The sequence below is a fragment of the Triticum urartu genome, chromosome 4A (assembly GCF_056163025.1).
Source record: "Triticum urartu cultivar PI428250 chromosome 4A, HENAU_Tu73, whole genome shotgun sequence".
Lineage (NCBI taxonomy): Eukaryota > Viridiplantae > Streptophyta > Magnoliopsida > Poales > Poaceae > Triticum > Triticum urartu.
Window position 1 is genome coordinate 602,977,328 of NC_141876.1, and position 21,748 is coordinate 602,999,075.

The 21,748-nt window shown below is 47.6% G+C and overlaps 1 protein-coding gene across 1 annotated transcript; it reads left to right on the forward strand.

The window, feature by feature from the left end:
• Positions 1-915: 915 nt before the first annotated feature.
• On the forward strand, positions 916-3,210 carry LOC147977175 (uncharacterized). The gene is made up of 6 exons (XM_087521089.1): positions 916-954; positions 1,014-1,112; positions 1,309-1,403; positions 1,480-1,914; positions 2,205-2,491; positions 2,567-3,210. The coding sequence occupies exons 1-6, from the start codon at positions 916-918 to the stop codon at positions 3,208-3,210; spliced, it is 1,599 nt and encodes a 532-aa protein (XP_087377215.1).
• The last annotated feature ends 18,538 nt before the right edge of the window (positions 3,211-21,748 follow it).

A 21,748-nucleotide genomic window follows, 5' to 3' on the forward strand; every position in this document is an offset into this window, starting at 1 on the left:
AGCCGGGGATTTGCTCCTCCCGGTTCAAAATTCTTTAGAGACATTCTGCATTTCTTTGACTTAAGACCTCAAGACATCGGGCCCAATTCCGTGTCAAATATCTGCAACTTCCAAGTTTTCTGTGAGGTCTACCTTGGAGAAGAACCCAGCCTACTTTTGTTCAGGGAGTTGTTCTATTTGAATCGGCAGAATGAGCGCGCCAACGGACCCAGTCTAGAACTTGGTGGCTTCTCGATTCAGCGACGGAGAGACTGCCTTTTCCCTTATGCTGAACTGCCGAGTCATCCAAAGGATTGGAACCAAACGTGGTTCTACTGCCAGGACACTTCTCCGGCTGGTGAAAACCCGCTGCCCGGCTTCCGCGCCTTGCGCCTTGAATCCAACCACCCGCTGTCGGACAAGTTGACTGCTATTGAGCATCTGTCACTCACCCCCACTATTAAGAAAATCAAAGCTCTTTTGGGGAATGGTTTAGATGGCATCGACCTGGTCCGAGTCTGGGTTGCTTGGCGAGTGATTCCGTTAAGCCACCGCCCCGGCTTAATGTGTACTTACTCAGGCGAAAAGGATGACCCACTGCGTCATAGTCCTGACGACTTACCAGATGATGCGGTGGAAGCTACAACCCAGTCTTTGCTGAAAGAGGGCACGGTGACTAGTAATTCCTTTGGCTTACTTCCTTTCTGCAAGAAGAACCTGGCCCCTCCAGTGAGTTATTATCCTCCACAATTATCTTTATTATGTTATACCTTACCTTTACTCATAACCCTTTATCCTTATTCATAGGCAAATAGCGACTTTTGGAAGGTCAAGTATGACCATGAGGCTGCCAAACAAGCTAGAGCAGCGAAAAGAGCCGAAAGAAGAACCGCTAAGACTGGAACTTCAAGAAAGAGGAAACCCAGCGCCTGAGATATGATGAAACTGGATGATACTGAGGATGATGAAGAAGAGGTAACTCCTAATTCCTCTGACTCTTTTATCATCATGTTATTGATATTAATTCCTTTCAGGAGGATACAGGCAACAGCCAAGCTGTTGAAGAGGTAACTATAATCTCCTCCGACTCAGAGCCTTTACCGAGGTTGAAAATCCGAAGAGTGACCCGGAAAGTAAGATTTTCACATCCTTTAGCTTACCAAGACCCTCAATTTCTTTTGAAGCGACAGATTTATGAGAGCTAGAGGCAGACCCGGACCAGCAAAGACGCGGGACTCTCCTCCGGCTTACCTGATGTGACCAGGAAACGCCAGGCTGAGGTTATCTCCGATTTACGCCTTTTTTCCTTTGGCGGGTTTCATTCGTCAGCCTCTCAATTCTTCTGACTCCAACTATCAGGATATTTCACCTTCCTCCGGTGAGTCTATGCAGTCCAACATGCCAGCCTTCAAAACTGCTCCCGGGTAATATGAACTTGTTGTACCTTATGCCTTATTTTACTCATATTTTTTGTATTTAACCTGTCTACCTTTTCCACAGTGTGCAAGTAAAGCCCAGCAAAAGGGTAAAAAAGAATAAGCCGCCCCAAGAGCCGGTTGTGACTGAACCAGAGCTGGGCACAGCTGCTCCTGACGCCTCTGCTCACGAGCCGCCGCCTCAACCATCTCATGATGTTCCTATATCTTCCTCTGACCCGCCTACTGAGCAAACCCTTAACGATTCTGGTAACCCAGAGGCTCCTAGCCCTGCCAAGGCAAATGATCCGGAAGTTGAGATTCTCAAGACTCAGTTTGTTGAGCCGGCACAGCCAACTGTACTTGCCAAGTGTTCTAAAGAGGAATTGGTAGAACGCCAAAAGGCCAAGCTGGACGTCACTGACTATACTCATTTGAGTATTGGAGAGATCGTCTCCGGCTATATCAATCAAGTACATAGCAGCCGTGACCTGGAAATTGACATGGTGAAGCAGATACAGTAAAAATTTGAGGTATGACTTATGCTAGCTTTCTTTAACCATACTTACTGTACCAGCCCCCAAGTCTATTGCTTATAAGTAAATATGCCGTAGACTTTAGAAAATTGCCTAGCACTGCTTATCTGGCTTAGGAAAAAGACATTTAACCTGGTTGTAGCACTTAATTTCCATGAGCCGGAGTAGTAATTGAAAGTTCTTCAGTATACATTAGCCCCCAAGTGTCAAGTACCTTTGCTTGCAAAGTGCTTGGGACTTAATATTATTTACCGTAATCTTGACTACTATCCAGTGCAATGCAGGCCATCATAAGTCAATTTGAATCGGAGATTGTTGACCTGAAGAACCGCGTGGCAGCCCAGGAGATTGAAACTCAAAAGGCTAACTCCAAATTTGAATTCAGCGTCTCTGAACAAGAGAAGCTGAAGAAAAATTTTGAATCGGAGAAGAAAATTTGGGCTGATGAAAAGGCCGCACTAGTGACCCGGGCCGAGACAGCAGAGGCATTGCTTGCGGAAGCAACGGCCGAACTGTCCGACTTAAAGCGCCAGATATCTCGAATGGTCTCATCAATCTTTGGTGAGTGACTTACTCAAACCTTTAAATGACCATTTCAGTTGTTTCCTCTGACTCACCTTATGCTTAATAACGCAGGCCCCAGGAGCACAAATCTCAAGCAGAACATGGTGATCAAGCTGAAGGCGGTTTATACTCTGGTGGAACAGCTCTACACCGGGTCACAACGTGCTCTGGCCGTTGTGGCTTTATCAAATGATGTTCCCTATCTCCTACAAGATGTGCTGAAGCGGCTTGCTGTGCTACCTCAGCGAATCCAAGAGTTAAGACGAGCATCTGCAAGAGCCGGAGCTATAGCCGCATTGAGCCGGGCCAAGGCATGGCTTCCAGAACTAGACCCCGCTGATATTGCTCTTGGGTATCCAAGTTTAAAGGAAGATGGCACCGTGTTTAATGATAAGGATTTCACCGCCTGTGTGAAGGATATACGTCCGGTGGCTACTCTTATTGGGAACGACACTGACCTCACCAAGTGTCAGCCGGGTTATGACAAGGAGAATCGGAGAATCCCCACGCCGCATTATGACGATGTCAGCTTGATCCCTCCAACCCGTAAGCACACCTTTGCTCCTGAAGTCGACCCAACCGGTTTAATAGATGATGAAGCTGAGTTTGAGGCCTTGAGTGGCATTGACTGGGCCTCATCATCCTTCCAGGACAAAGCAGCCGGCGGAGAGACGGAGAAGGATAACCCGGAGGCTTCAAATCAACCCCAAGAGTAGATTGTCAGGCGCCACCTGCTTATGTCGTTGTAGAAAAACAATGCCGCATCATTCAGACTCGGGGAGTCTTGTAATAGAGTAAAAAATACCTTGAATTTTGCTATGCCTTTGCGCATGCTTATGGCCCTTAATACTTGCATAATCCGCCGTCACTATGCACTTTGTAGTTTATATGAATCTGTTATGTCCTTTGCAGAAATACCTTGCATTGCCCTGTGATGCTTACGGCTGCTTTTCCGGCTTATATAAACCAACCCCCGAGGGTAAGTTTAACTCCTGAAAATTGGCACATACCAGTTCACCTGGTACTTAACAACCTGATGTAACCAATATTAATCCTGGAGGATTGTAATGTATTCCATTGTATTTTCAAGAGGGTCACAAGATATCCAATGTTGACACTTGTGAAATATGATGAACAAAATTCAAGGGTTTCTGATTCGAATACGATCAGTGAACTGTTCCAAAGGGGTTGAGCTAAGATTCGGATACGATCTGTTAGCCCCCAGTGGCTATGGCGATGCTGATCAAGTGGGTATCGACAGCTATATTCTCTTTGGTTCGAATACGACCTATGTTTGAACAGGAAGCCCCCAAGTGACCATAAGAGTTGTTTAATGACGCTGATTCGAATACGATCCACGTCAGACCCAAAAGGGGTTAAGCTATGATTCAAATATGATCAAGAAGCCCCCAAGTGGGTTTGGCAGTATGCCGATCAAGTGGGTATCGACAGCTATGTTCTATTTGGTTCGAATACGACCTATGTTTGAACAGGAAGCCCCCAAGTGATCACGGCTAGATTCAGATATGATCATAAACTGGACCAAAGGAAAGCCGGATTCAGATATGATCCGCTTCTCCTTGGTTATCTCCACCACCTGACAAAGAAAACACATAAACCTTTTTTGGGAGTGGAAAAAAGGACAGAGGTCCTGCTTTATGCTTTATGTAATATACATAGTATAAGTATATACACATTAGAGCCGACGGCTCAAGTATAATAAGGCCGAAGATGAGCGATATTCCACGGCCGACGGGTCTCCTCCTCCGACTTACGTGAGTCTTTGTGTTCCAGAACATCGATAAGGTAGTATGATCCGTTGTTCAGATTCTTGCTGACCACAAAGGGTCCTTCCCAAGGAGGGGATAGCTTGTGCATGTTAGATTGATCCTGGATGAGTCGGAGCACTAAGTCTCCTTCCTGAAAGGTTCTGGACTTAACCCGGCGGCTGTGGTAGCGGCGCAGGTCTTGCTGGTAAATCGTCGAGCGGGCTATTCCCAAGTCTCGCTCTTCATCCAACAGGTCAAGTGCGTCTTGCCGAGCTTTTTCATTGTCTTCCTCAACATAAGCCGCCACACGGGGTGAGTCATGATGGATGTCACTTGGCAGGACCGCCTCTGCTCCATACACCATAAAGAAAGGCGTGTAACCCGTAGATCTGTTAGGTGTAGTATTGATGCTCCAGAGTACAGAAGGTAACTCCTCCACCCAACAACCCGGCGTCCGCTGCAAGGGGACCAAGAGCCGGGGCTTGATACCCCTCAAGATTTCTTGATTAGCTCGTTCTGCTTGACCATTAGATTGAGGGTGAGCCACAGCTGAAACGTCAAGCCGGATATGCTCTCGTTGACAGAACTCTTCCATAGCTCCTTTGGAAAGGTTAGTGCCATTATCAGTTATGATGCTGTGTGGAAAACCAAAGCGAAAAATCACCTTTTTCATAAACTGGACCGCCGTGGCTGCATCACACTTACTGACTGGCTCCGCCTCCACCCACTTTTTGAACTTGTCAACCGCCACTAAGAGGTGAGTCTTTTTATCCTTAGACCTTTTGAAAGGCCCAACCATATCAAGCCCCCAGACTGCAAATGGCTAGGTAATTGGAATCATCATCAATTCTTGAGCCAGCACATGGGCTCGTCGTGAGAATTTCTGACATCCGTCACATTTACTGACCAGGTATTCCGCATCAGCATGAGCCGTCAGCCAATAAAACCCATGACGGAAAGCTTTGGCCACAAGAGATTTTGAGCCGGCGTGATGACCACAATCGCCTTCATGAATCTCACGAAGGATCTCCTGACCCTCTGTAGGTGACACGCAACGTTGAATCGCTCCAGTGACGTTGTAATGATGTAACTCGCCATTGACAATTGTCATGGACTTGGACCGCTGGGCGATTTTTCTTGCCAAGGTCTCATCTTCAGGCAACTCTCCCCGGGTCATGTAAGCCAGATAAGGCACTGTCCAATCCAGGATAACGTGGAGAGCCGCCACCAGCTGTGCCTCCGGGTCTGGTATTGCCAGATCTTCCTCTGTAGGTAACTTAATAGAAGGATTATGCAAAACATCAAGAAAGGTGTTAGGCGGCACCGGCTTACGCTGAGACCCCAGCCGGCTTAAGCATCAGCCGCCTCATTCTTCCTTCGATCAATGTGTTCCACTACGTAACCCTTGAAATGTCCAGCCACAGCATCGACTTCACGACGGTAAGCCGCCATGAGGGGATCTTTAGAATCCCACTTGCCTGACACCTGTTGAGCCACAAGGTCTGAGTCTCCTAAGCATCTTACCCGGCTCAAGTTCATCTCTTTGGCCATCCGGAGACCATGGAGCAGGGCCTCGTACTCAGCTGCATTGTTAGTACAAGGAAACATAAGCCGGAGCACATAACAAAATTTATCACCTCGAGGGGAAGTTAATACAACTCCAGCCCCCGAGCCTTCCAACTGTGTGGACCCATCAAAGTGAATAATCCAATAAGTGTTATCGGGCTTCTCTTCAGGTGCCTGTAGCTCTGTCCAGTCGTTGATGAAATCCACCAAAGCTTGAGACTTAATGGCAGTGCGCGGTACGTACTTCAGACCATGAGGCCCGAGCTCGATGGCCCATTTGGCGACTCGTCCTGTAGCCTCTCTGTTCTGAATAATGTCTCCCAAGGGGGCAGAACTTACCACGGTGATAGGGTGACCTTGGAAGTATTGCTTCAGCTTCCGGCTTGCCATGAACACCCCGTAAACAAGTTTCTGCCAATGAGGATATCTTTGTTTTGACTCGATGAGTACCTCACTGACATAATAAACCGGCCGTTGAACCGGATGTTCCTTACCAGCCTCCTTGCGCTCTACCACAATTGCCACACTGACGGCTCGTGAATTAGCAGCCACATATAACAGCAAAGGCTCTTTGTCAATGGGAGCCGCAAGAACCGGCGGCTCAGATAACTGCCTCTTCAAATCCTCAAAAGCAGCATTAGCAGCATCACTCCAGACAAAGGTGTCTGCCTTCTTCATCAATTGGTACAGCGGTAGGGCCTTCTCACCTAACCGGTTATGAACCGGCTTAAAGCGGCAACACGACCCGCCAATCGCTGAACATCATTGATACATGCCGGTTTAGCCAAAGAAGTGATTGCCTTAATCTTCTCCGGATTAGCCTCGATGCCCCTGTTTGAGACCAAGAATCCCAAAAGCTTGCCTGTAGGCACACCAAATACACACTTCTCCGGGTTAAGCATCATTTTGTAAACCCGGAGATTGTCAAAGGTTTCTCTGAGATTAGATATCAAGGTTTCCGCCTCTCTGGACTTCACCACTATGTCATCCACATAAGCATGAACATTGCGCCCAATCTGATTATGGAGACAATTCTGTACACACCATTGATAAGTCGCCTAGGCACTCTTGAGCCCAAAAGGCATAGACACATAGCAGAAGGCTCCAAACGGGGTGATGAAAGCCGTCTTCTCCTGGTCCTTAACTGCCATCTTGATCTGATGATAACCAGAATAAGCATCCAAAAAGCTCAAACGCGCACAACCTGCCGTAGCATCAATGATTTGATCAATACGGAGGAGAGCAAAAGGATCAGCCGGACAAGCCTTATTTAAGTCCGTGTAATCCACACACATCCGCCAGGTGCCATTTTTCTTGAGTACGAGCACCGGGTTGGCCAACCACTCCGGGTGAAAAACTTCGACAATGAACCCAGCCGCTAAGAGCCGGGCGACCTCTTCTCCTATACCTTTTCGTCGCTCTTCATTGAATCGCCGCAGAAACTGCCTGACCGGCTTATACTTCGGATCAATAGTAAGAGTGTGCTCAGCGAGTCCTCTCGGTACACCTGGCATGTCAAAAGGTTTCCATGCAAAGATGTCCCGGTTCTCACGGATGAACTCGATGAGAGCGCTTTCCTATTTAGGATCCAAGTTGGCACTGATGCTGAATTGCTTAGATGAATCGCCCGGAGTAAAATCAACAAGCTTAGTCTCTGCAGCCGATTTAAACTTCATGGCCGGGTCATGCTCCGTAGTCGGCTTCTTGAGAGAAGTCATATCCACCGGGTCAACGTTATCTTGATAAAATTTGAGCTCCTCTGCTGCACAGACAGACTCGGCATAAGCCGCATCGCCTTCTTCGCATTCCAGGGACACCTTTCGGCTTCCATGCACGGTGATGGTACCCTTGTAACCCGGCATCTTGAGCTGTAAATAAACATAATACGGCCGCGCCATGAACTTGGCATAAGCCGGCCGCCCGAACAAAGCGTGATATGGACTCTTGATTTTTACCACCTCAAAAGTTAACTTTTCTGCCCTAGAATCATGCTCATCTCCAAAGGCCACCTCTAGCTCAATCTTACCCATAGGATACGCCGATTTACCAGGCACCACTCCATGGAAGACGGTGTTGGAAGTCTTTAAATTCTTGTCAGTTAAGCCCATGCGCCGAAAGGTCTCATAATAGAGGATGTTGATGCTGCTACCTCCATCCATGAGCACCTTAGTAAATTTATAACCACCAACCTGTGGTGCCACTACCAAGGCCAGTTGACCCGGATTATCAACCCGGGGAGGGTGATCCTCCCTGCTCCAGACAAGGCTGTTCCGACCACCTCAAGTAACGAGGGACTGCCGGCTCAACAGAATTCACAGCCCTCTTATGAACTTTTTGATCACGTTTACACAAACTTGTGGTGAACACGTGATACTGCCCACTGTTTAGCTGTTTTGGATGACTCTGATAACCCGACTGCTGCTGCTGCTGACCTCCTTGACCAGACTGTTGTTGATTATAACCACCCTGGCTTCCCTGAAAACCGGATCCTGAACCGCCGCCCAGGCCATGAAAGCCGCCAGCTCCTGAGCCGCCGCCTGGGCCTTGATTGCCATCAAACGTACTAGAATTCTTGAAAGCCTTCATGATTGCGCAATCCTTCCATAAGTGAGTCGCTGGTCATTCCCGGGTGTCGTGTTTTGGGCAGGGCTCATTGAGTAATTGCTCAAGAGACGGGCCTGACCCGCCAAACCGGGGTGGCTTTCCTTTGCGCTTCTGATTGTTACCTGTGCATTGGCCACAAATTCTGGGTTACCGTCCGCCTTACGCTTATTACCTCCTTGACTCGCCGGGTTATGCTGCTGACCCTTTCCATTGTCGTTCTTCTTTCCCTTCCCTGTCTTTTCCTCATCAGACGCGGGATCCTTGGTACTATCAGAATCGGCATACTTGACTAAAGCCGCCATTAGCGTCCCCATATCGTTGCAATCATGCTTAAGGCGCCCCAGTTTCTGTCTCAGAGGCTCAAAACGGCAATTCTTCTCCAGCATGAGAACTGCTGAGCCGGCATCCATCTTGTCAGACGAATGTATTATATCTTTGACCCGGTGTACCCAATGAGTCGTAGATTCACCTTCCTCCTGCTTACAATTTGTCAGGTCCACAATCTACATAGACTGCTTGCAAGTGTCCTTGAAGTTCTGGATGAAACGGGCCTTTAGCTCCGCCCATGAACCAATGGAATTGGGTGGCAAACCCTTTAACCAAGAACGGGCCGTTCCGTCCAACATCATGGTGAAGTATTTAGCCATCGCTTCATTACTAACCTCCAGTAGCTCCATGGCCATCTCGTAACTTTCAATCCACGCCCCAGGCTGTAAATCGGCCGTATAATTCGGCACCTTTCGAGGTCCCTTGAAATCCTTGGGCAGACGTGCATTACGTAGAGCCGGTATCAGACAAGGAACTCCTCCGGTTCTAGTAGCAACACCCGCCTCAACAGAAGTCGTCGGGTAAGCCGGTGAGTCCTGTTGGGCTGCTAGCTGAGCCGCTAGCTGAGCTGTCCGCTCGTCCTCCTGACGTATCCGATCCTGAACCGGGTTATACCCGCCGGGCTGGTTCCGGCGTTGAGCGCTACTTGACAAGGCCTCTGACTCCATGTGTCTACTGTAACTCGGGCTCCGGTTTTGACGAGGCGGAGCTAACCAGGGCGGAGGAGTTGAGTGAATCCTGTCCCGGCTGTAGGAGTAGGTCTCTTGCTGAGCCAGGGCTGTTTGGACAAGTTCCCTGATCTTCCGGGTTTCCACCGCTGTCGGATCATCACCATCTACTGGGAGAGCCGCCAAACGTGTGGATGCTGCGATTAAGTTCTCCATGGGGTTGGAGAAGTGACCCTGTGGTATTGGCACGTAATGGGGCGGTGCCATATTGCCGTGAAGAGGCGCCGTCACCGGAGGCTGGACTGGGCCTCCCGCTCCAGATGTCATAAACTGATTTGCACCTGGTGGGTTACTTGGGCCGGTCCCGGGTGTAGCGAAGAGATTCCGAGGATCATAAATTTGAGGTAAACGGGACTGATTTTTCTGATGTCTCCTCCTCATTACCTCATTAGATGTGTTTAAGCTCAACGTGAGCTGCAAGGCCTCTACCTGAAGTTGCTGCGCCCGCACGTCCAAAGCCGCCCGCTCTGTTGCTAATCTAGCATCTTCAGCTGCTAAGGTTTCCTTGGCCCGGGTGATCTCGTCGCGAACCTGTGCCACCTCTGCCTCATGCTCAGATTGGTTCGTAGGGATGACTGTAACAGTTAACAAAGCCGTAAGCTTATCCATGAGATCCATCAGCACCTGAGCCGGTGAGCGCACAGGGCCTCCTGCCCCGGCTACTCCTAACCCGGACGTTATCGCTGCCGAGGCCGTAGAATTTTGGCCGGGTTGAGTACCAGCCATGAAGACTCCTGCCCAGTTTGGCGACTCTGAGGGGTCCGGAATAGTGCTGCCATCGGAACAGCCCCCAAGCACACCATCTTGAACTTGATACAGCGAATTTGTTGAGCCGGCGGACGAATCACCGTCAGAAAGGACGGCCGGCTCACCATCACCTTCAGACCCTTCAGGAAGCTCACCTCCGTGGATGCAACCCACAAAGGCACGCTTCACGACGGGTTGAGCTCGGGCGGGTTTCGCACGCTGAGCCGTCTCGACGAGGTCGGTGCAGCTGTCCGGCTCAGGGCCCGGCTCACCAATCCGGCCGATGAAGACGTGAATTCCGCCAAAGGGGACCCGGTATCCATACTCAATTGATCTGGCGTCGAGGCCCTAGCCTTTGTCATCGATGTAGATCTTGCCACGACGACTCTTGGTCATCCGGCCAACTGCGTATCCCTTGAGCCCTTCGAAGCTACCCTTCAAGAACTCAAATCCACCATGCGCTGGCCCCACGGTGGGCGCCAACTATCGTGGAATTGTCACGGCAGATGTCCTCTTGCAAGGACTTAATCGTGGAGCCATCGTAGCTAGGAAGCTTGAAGGGGTAAATCGGGACAAAGGACACGCGAGGTTTATACTAGTTCAGCCCCTTACGGTGAAGGAAGGCCTACGTCTAGTTGGGTTCGAATTGCTTGAGGTTTCGACGACCAGGGAGCGAGATATGCTATGCCCGGTTCTCGATTTGTTGTTTCTTACCCTAAGCCGCCAGCGGGTCGTCCCCTTATATACACTGGTCGACGCCCTACGGCTTACAGAGTCCCGGCCGGCTCATAAACAGTGTCCGGCTCGGTGACTAGTTACTTCTACCTTACAATACAAGTCACGCCCTCATGGCGGTTTATCACCACGGGCCATAAATCGCTTGTGGGCCTTTAGACCCTTTACTGAACCACCATCTTCACGTCTTGGTCTCGGGCTTCAGATGGGCTTCTCTTTGCGTAACCCGGCCCCTCCTGGGCGGCTTACATAAATAGTTATATCCGCAACAATTTGGGTCCATATGTTTCATGCTATGTTTAGGTTTACCTTAATACTTTTGTTGTAGTTGCGGATGCTTGCAATAGAGGTTAATCATAAGTGGGATGCTTGTCCAAGTAAGGGCAGCACCCAAGCACCGGTCCACCCACATACCAAATTATCAAAGTACCAAACGCGAATCATATGAACGTGATGAAAACTAGCTTGACGATATTCCCATGTGTCCTCGGGAGTGCTTTACATCATATAAGAGTTTGTCCAGGCTTTTCCTTTGCTACAAAAAGGATTGGGCCACCTTGCCGCACTTTATTTACTTTTGTTACTTGTTGCTCGTTACAAATTATCTTATCACAAAACTATCTGTTACCACTTATTTCAGTACTTGTAGAGAATACCTTGCTGGAAACCGCTTATCATTTCCTTCTGCTCCTCGTTGGGTTCGACACTCTTACTTATCGAAAGGACTACGATAGATCCCCTATACTTGTGGGTCATCAGTGGTCTTGTTGACCATCAACACTTGATGCTCCTTTTTGATTTCTACCTTCGCAGCCTTTAGCATTTCGAAGAGCTCGAGAATTGTCTTATCCATCCCTTGCATATTATAGTTCATCATGAAGGTTTTGTAGCTTGGTGGCAGTGATTGAAGAACTCTTTCAATGACACTATCAACAGGAATATTAACTCCCAATTGAGTCAAGTGATTATGATACCCAGACATTTTGACTATATGTTCACTGACAGAACTATTCTCGTCCATCTTGCAGCTATAGAACTTATTGGAGACTTCATATCTCTCAATCCGGGCATTTGCTTGAAATATTAACTTCAACTCCTGGAACATCTCATATGCTCCATGACGTTCAAAACGTCGTTGAAGTACCGGTTTTAAGCCGTAAAGCATGGCACACTGAACTATCGAGTAGTCATCAGCTTTACTCTGCCAAACGTTCTTAACGTTCTCAGCAGCATGTGCAACAGGCCTGGCACCCAGCGGTGCTTCCAGGACGTAATTTTTCTGTGCAGCAATGAGGATAATCCTCAAGTTACGGACCCAGTCCGTGTAATTTCTACCATCATCTTTCAACTTTGTTTTCTCAAGGAACGCATTAAAATTCAATGGAACAACAGCACGAGCCATCTATCTACAAATAGCATAGACAAGCAAAAACTATCAGGTACTAAGTTCATGATAAATTTAAGTTCAATTAATCATATTACTTAAGAACTCCCACTTAGATAGACATCCCTCTAATCCTCTAAGTGACCACGTGATCTAAATCAACTAAACCATGTCCGATCATCACGTGAGATGGAGTAGTTTCAATGGTGAACATCACTATGTTGATCATATCTACTATATGATTCACGCTCGACCTTTCGGTCTCAGTGTTCCGAGGCCATATCTGCATATGCTAGGCTCGTCAACTTTAACCTCAGCATTCCACGTGTGCAACTGTTTTGCACCCGTTGTATTTGAACGTAGAGCCTATCACACCCGATCATCACGTGGTGTCTCAGCACGAAGAACTTTCGCAATGGTGCATCTTGATAATTTAGTGAGAGATCATCTTATAATGCTACCGTCAATCAAAGCAAGATAAGATGCATAAAAGATAAACATCACATGCAATCAATATAAGTGATATGATATGGCCATCATCATCTTGTGCTTGTGATCTTCATCTCCGAAGCACCGTCATGATCACCATTGTCACCGGCGCGACACTTTGATCTCCATCGTAGTATCGTTATCGTCTCGCCAACTTATGTTTCTACGACTATCTCTACCGCTTAGTGATAAAGTAAAGCATTACAGGGCGATTGCATTGCATACAATAAAGCGACAACCATATGGCTCCTGCCAGTTGCTGATAACTCGGTTACAAAACATGATCATCTCGTACAATAAAATATAGCATCATGCCTTGACCATATCACATCACAAATGCCCTGCAAAGACAAGTTAGACGTCCTCTACTTTATTGTTGCAAGTTTTACGTGGCTGCTACGGGCTGAGCAAGAAATGTTCTTACCTACGCATCAAAACCACAACGATAGTTCGTCAAGTTAGTGCTGTTTTAACCTTCTCAAGGACCGGGCGTAGCCACATTCGGTTCAACTAAAGTTGGAGAAACTGACACCCGCCAGCCACCTGTGTGCAAAGCACGTTGGTAGAACCAGTCTCGCGTAAGCGTACGCGTAATGTCGGTCCGGGCCGCTTCATCCAACAATACCGCCGAACCAAAGTATGACAGGCTGGTAAGCAGTATGACTTGCCCACAACTCACTTGTGTTCTACTCGTGCATATAACATCAACGCATAAAACTTGGCTCAGATACCACTGTTGGGGAACGTAGTAATTTCAAAAAAAATCCTACGCACACGCAAGATCATGGTGATGCATAGCAACAAGAGGGGAGAGTGTGTCCACGTACCCTCGTAGACTGAAAGCGGAAGCATTAGCACAACGTGGTTGATGTAATCGTACGTCTTCACGATCCGACCGTTCAAGCACCGAACGCACGGCACCTCCGAGTTCTGCACACGTTCAACTCGATGACGTCCCTCGAACTCCGATCCAGCAGAGCTTTGAGGGAGAGTTCCGTCAGCACGACGGCGTGGTGATGATGATGATGTTGTACCGACGCAGGGCTTCGCCTAAGCACCGTTACAATATGACCGAGGTGGATTATGGTGGAGGGGGCACCGCACACGGCTAAAAGATCTAAGAGATCAATTGTTGTGTCTATGGGCTGCCCCCCTCCTCCGTATATAAAGGGGGGAGAAGGAAGGGGCCGGCCAAGAGGAGGAGGCGCGCCCAAGGGGGGGAATCCTACTCCAAGTAGGTTTTGCCCCCCTTTCCTATTCCAACTAGGAGAAGGGGGAAGGAGGAGGTGGAGAGAAGGAAGGAGAAGGGGGGCCGCCGCCCCTTGTCTTTCCCAATTCGGATTGGGGCAAGGGGCCGCGTTCCACATCCTGCTGCCTCTCCTCTTCCACCACTTCGGGCCCATGAGGCCCAATAACCCCCGGGGGGTTCCGGTAACCCCCCGGTACTCCGGTATATATCCGATAACCCCCGGAACCATTCCGGTGTCCGAATATAGTCATCCAATATATCAATCTTCATGTCTCGACCATTTCGAGACTCCTCGTCATGTCTGTGATCACATCTGGGACTCCGAACTACCTTCAGTACATCAAAACACATAAACTCATAATATAACCATCATCGAACTTTAAGCGTGCGGACCCTACGAGTTCGAGAACTATGTAGACATCACCGAGACACGTCTCCGGTCAATAACCAATAGCGGAACCTAGATGCTCATATTGGTTTCTACATATTCTATGAAAATCTTTATCGGTCAAACCGCTTAACAACATACGTTGTTCCCTTTGTCATCGGTATGTTACTTGCCCGAGATTCGATCGTCGGTATCTCAATAGCTAGTTCAATCTCGTTACCGGCAAGTCTCTTTACTCGTTCCATAATACATTATCCCTCAACTAACTCATTAGTTACAATGCTTGCAAGGCTTGAGTGATGTGTATTACCGAGTGGGCCCAGAGATACCTCTCCGACAATCGGAGTGACAAATCCTAATCTTGAAATACGCCAACCCAACAAATACCTTTGGAGACACCTGTAGAGCACCTTTATAATCACCCAGTTACGTTGTGACGTTTGGTAGCACACAAAGTGTTCCTCCGGTAAACGGGAGTTGCATAATCTCATAGTCACAGGAACATGTATAAGTCATGAAGAAAGCAATAGCAACAAACTAAACGATCAAGTGCTAAGCTAACGGAATGAGTCAGGTCAATCACATCATTCTCCTAATGATGTGATCCCGTTAATTAAATGACAACTCTTTGTCTATGGTTAGGAAACATAACCATCTTTGATTCAACGAGCTAGTCAAGTAGAGGCATACTAGTGACACTCTGTTTTGTCTATGTATTCACACATATAACATGTTTTCGGTTAATACAATTCTAGCATGAATAATAAACATTTATCATGATATAAGGAAATAAATAATAACTTTATTATATCCTCTAGGGCATATTTCCTTCAATTGTGAGTTCCTGGCATACCAAAAAAGGAGTGCCAAATCTAGAGGTCCTGTGTGGCCACTGCCTCAAGTACCACATTGCAACTGCCTTTGACACCTTTGTACATCCCCTGCCAAGCAAATGGACAGTTCTTCCATTTCCAATACATGCAGTCGATGCTTCCAAACATCCTAAGAAATCTTTTTTGCTGCATTCTGTGCTAGGATCCGAGCAGTTCTTCAGCATTGGGTGATCGCAAGTATTGAGATCCTAACACTGCCACCACTACCCTGCAGAACTTGTGAGAAACACTCAATGGTCGTGGACATGGCCATGCACCCATAGTCATTGAGTGAATCACCGGGAGCAACGTATGCAAGCATCCTCATAGCCGTCATGCACTTCTGGATTGAGGTGAATCCAAGTTTGCCGGTGCAATCTTTCTTGCACTTGAAGTAGCTGTCGACTCCCGGATGAAATTCACAATTCCGAGGAAAAGCTTTCGGCTCATCCGATAATGACGCCGAAATACATTGTCGCCGTGCAGTGGAGTGTCGGTGAAGTAGTCGGAGTAGACCATGCAATAGCCTTGCAGACGATGCCGGTTCTTTGCTTTCAGCTGCCCCAGCGCCGATCCACCTCGCCGCGGCTTTTCATTGCTCGTGAGCAGGCCGGTGAGGGCGGCGAGGATCATGAGATGCTCCTCGTCCTGGACGTGGCATCGGCTTCCTCCTCCAGCAGCGCCGCGAGCGCCTCCTCGTCGTCTGAGTCCATCGCCGAGTAGACAAATCGCCGAACACCTGGCAGGCATGGTGGGCGCACAGCCGCCGGTATATCGCCCTGCTAGGCCGAAGCGCTGGAATACTCTCCCGGAAGGTGGTGGAGAGGTTGCCGCGGCGAAACCTTCCCTATTTTCTGGCGGGGAATTGCCTATCTAGCGGTGTTGGGCGGTGGGCGGCGTTGGGATCGGTAGGGTGGTGGCCGAGCGCGCGGGGGTGGGGGGGCGAATCTGGACGATTCCCTTGACTTTTTGCCTGATAGTGTGGCCCAAGCGTGTTTTTGCCTTCCGCCAGAGCCCCCGAGCGCCCCCAGTGCGCTGGCTTCGGCCTGGGTCGCCGGGCCCAAAAAGAGCCGAACCGGCAGATTTCAACGTCTTGGGACGCGACTGGAGGGTTTTTTCGGCGCCGACATGAAAAAAATCGCCCTAAAGAACCTGTTGGGGACGCGGTCGGAGATGCTCTAAGCTAGTGCCGCACTTTGCCGCATTGGGTTAACATACATGCGTGCAGTTCTTCCTCCCTCTCGCCATCTCGACGTCGACGCGGTTCGGTCGATCCGGTGCAGGAGCAGCTTTCAGTCGCTAATTAATTAGCTTCCGTCTATGGAGTAAACAAAGAGGTATGGCCTCTTTTGGTTCATAGGATAGGATTATCATAGGAATAGGAATCTTTTAGGAAATGAGATGACATGTATCTCAAATCCTATGAGTAGGAATAGGAAACAAGATGTCATTTAGTTGACACCAAAGGAATTTTTCCATTGAGTCTAGGGCCTTTTTTGGTTCATAGGATAGGATTATCGTAGGAATAGGAATTTTGTAGGAAATGAGATGACATTATCTCAAATCCTATGAGTAGGAATAGGAAATGAGATGTCATTTGATTGACACCAAAGGAATTTTTTCATTGAGTCTAGGCTCATTTTTATTTTCCTATGAAATATGAAGGATAGGAACCAATTCTATGTAGGAATAGGAATCCATTCCTATAAACCAAAGGGCTCTAAAGGAAAAAATCCTATAAGAACCCTATCCTCTAGAATTCCTATAAAATTCCTCCAAACCAAAGAAGGCCTAGGCTCTTTTTTATTTTCCTATGAAATGTGAAGGATAGGAACTAATCCTGTGTAGTAATAGGAATCCATTCCTATAAACCAAAGGGCTCTAAAGGAAAAAAAATCTTATAAGAATTCTATTCTCTAGAATTTTTATGAAATTTCTCTAAACCAAAGGAGGCCTAAGTTAAGCGGTAGAATGTCGATCTTGTCATTCTGCCGCGAATCCCGGAATTTTTAAATCTCAATAGACTACAAATGTTCTAGTTGATGAGGTATCTTTGAACTGAACACGGCATGCTATATGCCAACACTCTGTCGGTGCGTCGCGTATCCATCTAGTGTCGTATGCGCCGCTAGCTCACACATATACTTAGTCCAGTAGTGGTATATACATTTTCTGGCTCACGTCGCGTTCACGGTCGATCAATTCCTACTGGTACGTCTGAACCGTCTGATGAGCGGTCGCCGTGCCGCCTAACCTTGGTTTGGCTTTGAGTAATCTGGCGGTCTGGCTAGAAAAACCTGTACCACCGACAATCAATCAATTCATTCCGATCCGATGGAGCTCCAAGCCAGTGTAGTAGTACGTTAGTTAGGCGCAGCCGTGGAGTTAGGCTGCTCGATCACCCCATTTCACTTGGCCTCCTCTCTAAAAGTACGTCGCATGGTCCAACTTTTTTCCCCTGATATGGATGGACGGTTGAATTTAACACCCTGCCACCACCAATCTCTCTGGTAATTCATTTTTATTTTCTTTTCCATAGTCAAGAATGAGAGGGAAACGTACTAGTGCCATTTTTAACCCGGCCGTGCATGGTCATTGGCCTGGCAGGAATTAGTGCAGTGCTAAAGAAGAGCTACATTGCCCGCAGGAAAATAAAGAGGCCAGGAAAGGTACGGGTGCCATTTTTTACCCGACCGCCCATCTTCATTGGCCTGCGAGGAATGAGGAATGTACCACTAGCAGGCATGGCTCAGCTCATGGGTCGCCCCCATTACGTGATTCACGCGCGCTAGAATGTGGTAACACTAGTGGGAATGCGCCCACCTACCAGTGCACCAGCAGTAACCAGTTGCTTCGGCCCATTTTCCGTGCACATGGTCATGGTAGAAGAAATAATACGAGTAATATATTCTCGCATTCACATGGGGTGATCCATCGACGTGGCCATTTTTGTCGTGTAAACATGCATGTCGCCTATGTTAGAAGGGTTTGGCTTGCGTGCATGGCGCGGCGACATCTGTACCACATCTTGGAAGCTTCCTTCCTTGTGCCGTGCGTGAGCTCCGTCTCATTCATCGGCCGTCCGTTGGATTCTGCAGACGCGTCGATGCCACAACACATTACTAGTACTCTCTTCGTTCCTAAATATTTGTCTTTCTGGGGATTTTAAATGGACACATTTTAGAGTAGATTCACTCATTTTACTTCGTACGTAGCCACTCGTTAAAATCTCTAAAAAGATAAATATTTAAGAACAGAGGGAGTAACATGCATGCATGTCAAGCAGAAAATAGCTAGCAACATTATGAGCGAATCCATGACATTCATGGATGAAAGATCATTAGTCAGTTGCTTGTGATGATTGCCGCCGGCACACCGGAAAAGAGAGAATCAAGCTAGAGACGGGAGCACACGCATCATGTACAGGGCAGATATACTGGCTAGTAGTTTGTTTGCACTTGCACATGGCCCCTACCCAGCTGCATTGACGAATGGCGACGCTGCGACGCCTGGCTTTGGAAACAGGGAGCAGTTGGGGCTATACTGTTTGATCTCAGAACGTTAGTTTAATCAATACAGGGGGTCAGGGGGATATACTCGGCGAACAGGAGTGATCTGCATCATGCATGCATGGCTTTTTGAGGAAAGCAATTACTGGTACTATCACTATGCATGTTTCGGGTGATTAATCATAGACCTGGTGTAGTACAACGGTAGCCTACATGCCTAACCGCCTCTCGCAAGTTGTGATGTGGAGAGGTTGCCAGATTAGGTGTACATGCAGATGAGCTCAAGGCTGATCAAACACTTCGTTGCTTGTCTAGCCAAAACTACTGACACGGAATTTGTATTGCAAGCGATTAAGAACAAGCATGAGTCATGAGTCGCCCTCACTGACAGGCATGGCTAGGTAGAATGGGGTAGCAGTAACAATGCCGTCCCTGGTGAGAATGCGCTTTGCGGTTACACTAGTAACCGGCCGGCTGCACCTGTCAATGCACCGGTAGATGAAACATGAAAAATGTATAAAAGTCACATTCAAGGAATATATGATGATGTAGATCGACGCGGTGAAGGTCGTAAACAAAAATAAACATGCACGTCGTGTATGTAAGAGGAGAGTTTGACTTGTACAGGGATACGGTGCACATGTTGTGGGTTAATCCTCGTGGGTGACCTCGTCGTTGTGAGCACAAGGGTCTGGTTCGGGTCGTCGGATTCTGCAGGCCATAAGCCAGGCAGGCAGACTCGCGCGTCGCCAATAACATGTCGGCAGCAAAGGAGAACAAAGTAGGAATGAGGCGCCCGATGTTATCGGAGAATCCATGGCATGATGCAACGACATGAATGATGATTAGTGGCTGCTAATCGGCACCGGCACACCGGCAAAGGAGAAAACAAGAATTAAGAAAGCAGCTTAGGGCAGTTGTTCGCATGCACATGGCCCCTTCCCTAGCTACATTGACATTGCGATGCCTCCTTTTGGAGGCAGGAGGGCAGTTGGAGGTCGACCGTTTGATTGATCCCTTTTATATAGGGAAGAAGAATATATCACGGATGATTAAGCTAGCGCGTGTAAATTAAAACCGGCTCTGCGTCATAGCTTTTGGAAATGGAACAATGCTGCTAATAGTAGGCTTCTTTTGTCCAGCTCTAACTGCTTTGCAAAGTGGAGAGGTTGCTGTCTAAGTAGGTGGTGCATATGTGGAGGGAAACTTTTGGTCTATGGGTGTATATACACCCTATATGAAAAAAAGGGCAATTAAATAAAAAAATCAACGAATTTTGGAAATAATTTTGAAATAAACTTGATCTCCCATTGCATTGGTAAAAAAAATCCTCGAAAAGAACAAATCTTGTTGACTTCTTTTCAAAAAGGACAAAACTTTCGGTCAGAATAATGTGAATAGTGACCTATAGTAGCATATAAAATTGTTTTTTTTGCCATGAAGTCGACGCTGGTTTTCAATTTGTGAAAATTTATATACTGGTGCAAAAGAAAGTCAAGTTTATTATGAAAAAACTTCCAAACTGTTTTGACTTTTTTAAGGCGGCTGCTACACGTCGGCAGTGGCGGAGGTAGCCAAGATCAAGGGGGGGGGGGGGGGGGGGGGGAGCTAAAAAAAACTTCCCATCTAAGTCCTCACAACTTTTTCTTCTTCACAAGTTGGATCAATGTTGGGGGGGCCATAGCCACCCCAGGAGCCTACATAGCTCCGCGAATGCGTGTCGGCCGGCGGATCTTTTTAAAAGATCTGTCGCCTTGCGGGCCACCGACTGAACAATCTAGCGGCTAAACTTCCTCCTCTAATTTGCAACAAAGATCTTGTTGCAGAAACATTTCCAACATATGTTGCACTGTGAATTTTTTTTACAACATAAGTTGTGTTGTGAGATATTTTTTTGCAACATAGGTTGTGTTGCGGTTTTTTTTTTTGCAACATAGGTCGTGTTGCGGAATTTTCTCTTGTTCACTTTTTTTTGCAATAAGGATGGTGTTGTATCAGAACTTTTGCAACATAGTTCATGTTGCAGAAAAAAAATGGACGAGAGACGGAGAGAGGAGCCCGATGTTTCTATACGAAGAGATAACTTCTTTGTCCTTAAGTGGTGCCTTGAGGGCACGTGTCTCTTAAAGGAGCGGCGGATGCGTCGATTGTTTTCAGCCAGTTGACGCTGAACATTTCCCTTCTTTTAATTATCAAAAAGAATCTTCATATGAGGTGTATATACACCCGGGAAACAAAGGGTATTAATGAGATATTAGCTCCTAGGACTTGTAAATGTGCTGAATTCCCAAATGAGCAAACCGTCTTCGAATTCAAAAACCCAAGAAGTAACAAAAAGATTCCAGACAATATTCAGCTAGAAATGTTACTGCAAGCCACAATATTTCGTACTTTGCCGTGTTGGGTTAGCCTACGTGCGGTCGTCTTCCTCCCTCTCGCCGTCTCGCCATCGACGCAGCCACTGGCGAGCTAGCAGTTTGGTCCATCGGCGCAAAACCAGCTTTCAATCGGTGTATACATTTTCTGGCTCACGTCGCGTTCACGGTCGATCAATTCATACTAGTACGTCTGAACCGTCTGATGAGCGGTCGTCGTGCCGTCTAACCTTGATTTGGCTTTGATTAATCTGGCGGTCTGGCTGGAAAATCGTACTCCGATGCAGCCGTGGAGTTAAGCTGCTCGATCACTTCATTTCACTTGGCCTCGTGACTCGTAAGAGTCAGACATGGCGGTCGTACGTCACATGGTCCAACGCTATTCTCCTTTTCTTTTTAAGGAACCAACGCTATTCTCCTGATATGGATGGACGGTTGAATTCAACACCCTGCCACCACCAACCTATCTGGTAATTCATTTTTTTGCTATAGCCAGGAATGAGAGGGAAAGG

Coding starts and splice junctions, on each gene's coding strand:
- LOC147977175 (XM_087521089.1), top strand. CDS start 916: ATGATGAAACTGGATGATACTGAGGATGATGAAGAAGAG. Junction 1,113..1,308: donor TCCGAAGAGTGACCCGGAAA/GTAAGATTTTCA, acceptor TTCATTCGTCAG/CCTCTCAATTCTTCTGACTC. Junction 1,404..1,479: donor GCCTTCAAAACTGCTCCCGG/GTAATATGAACT, acceptor CCTTTTCCACAG/TGTGCAAGTAAAGCCCAGCA.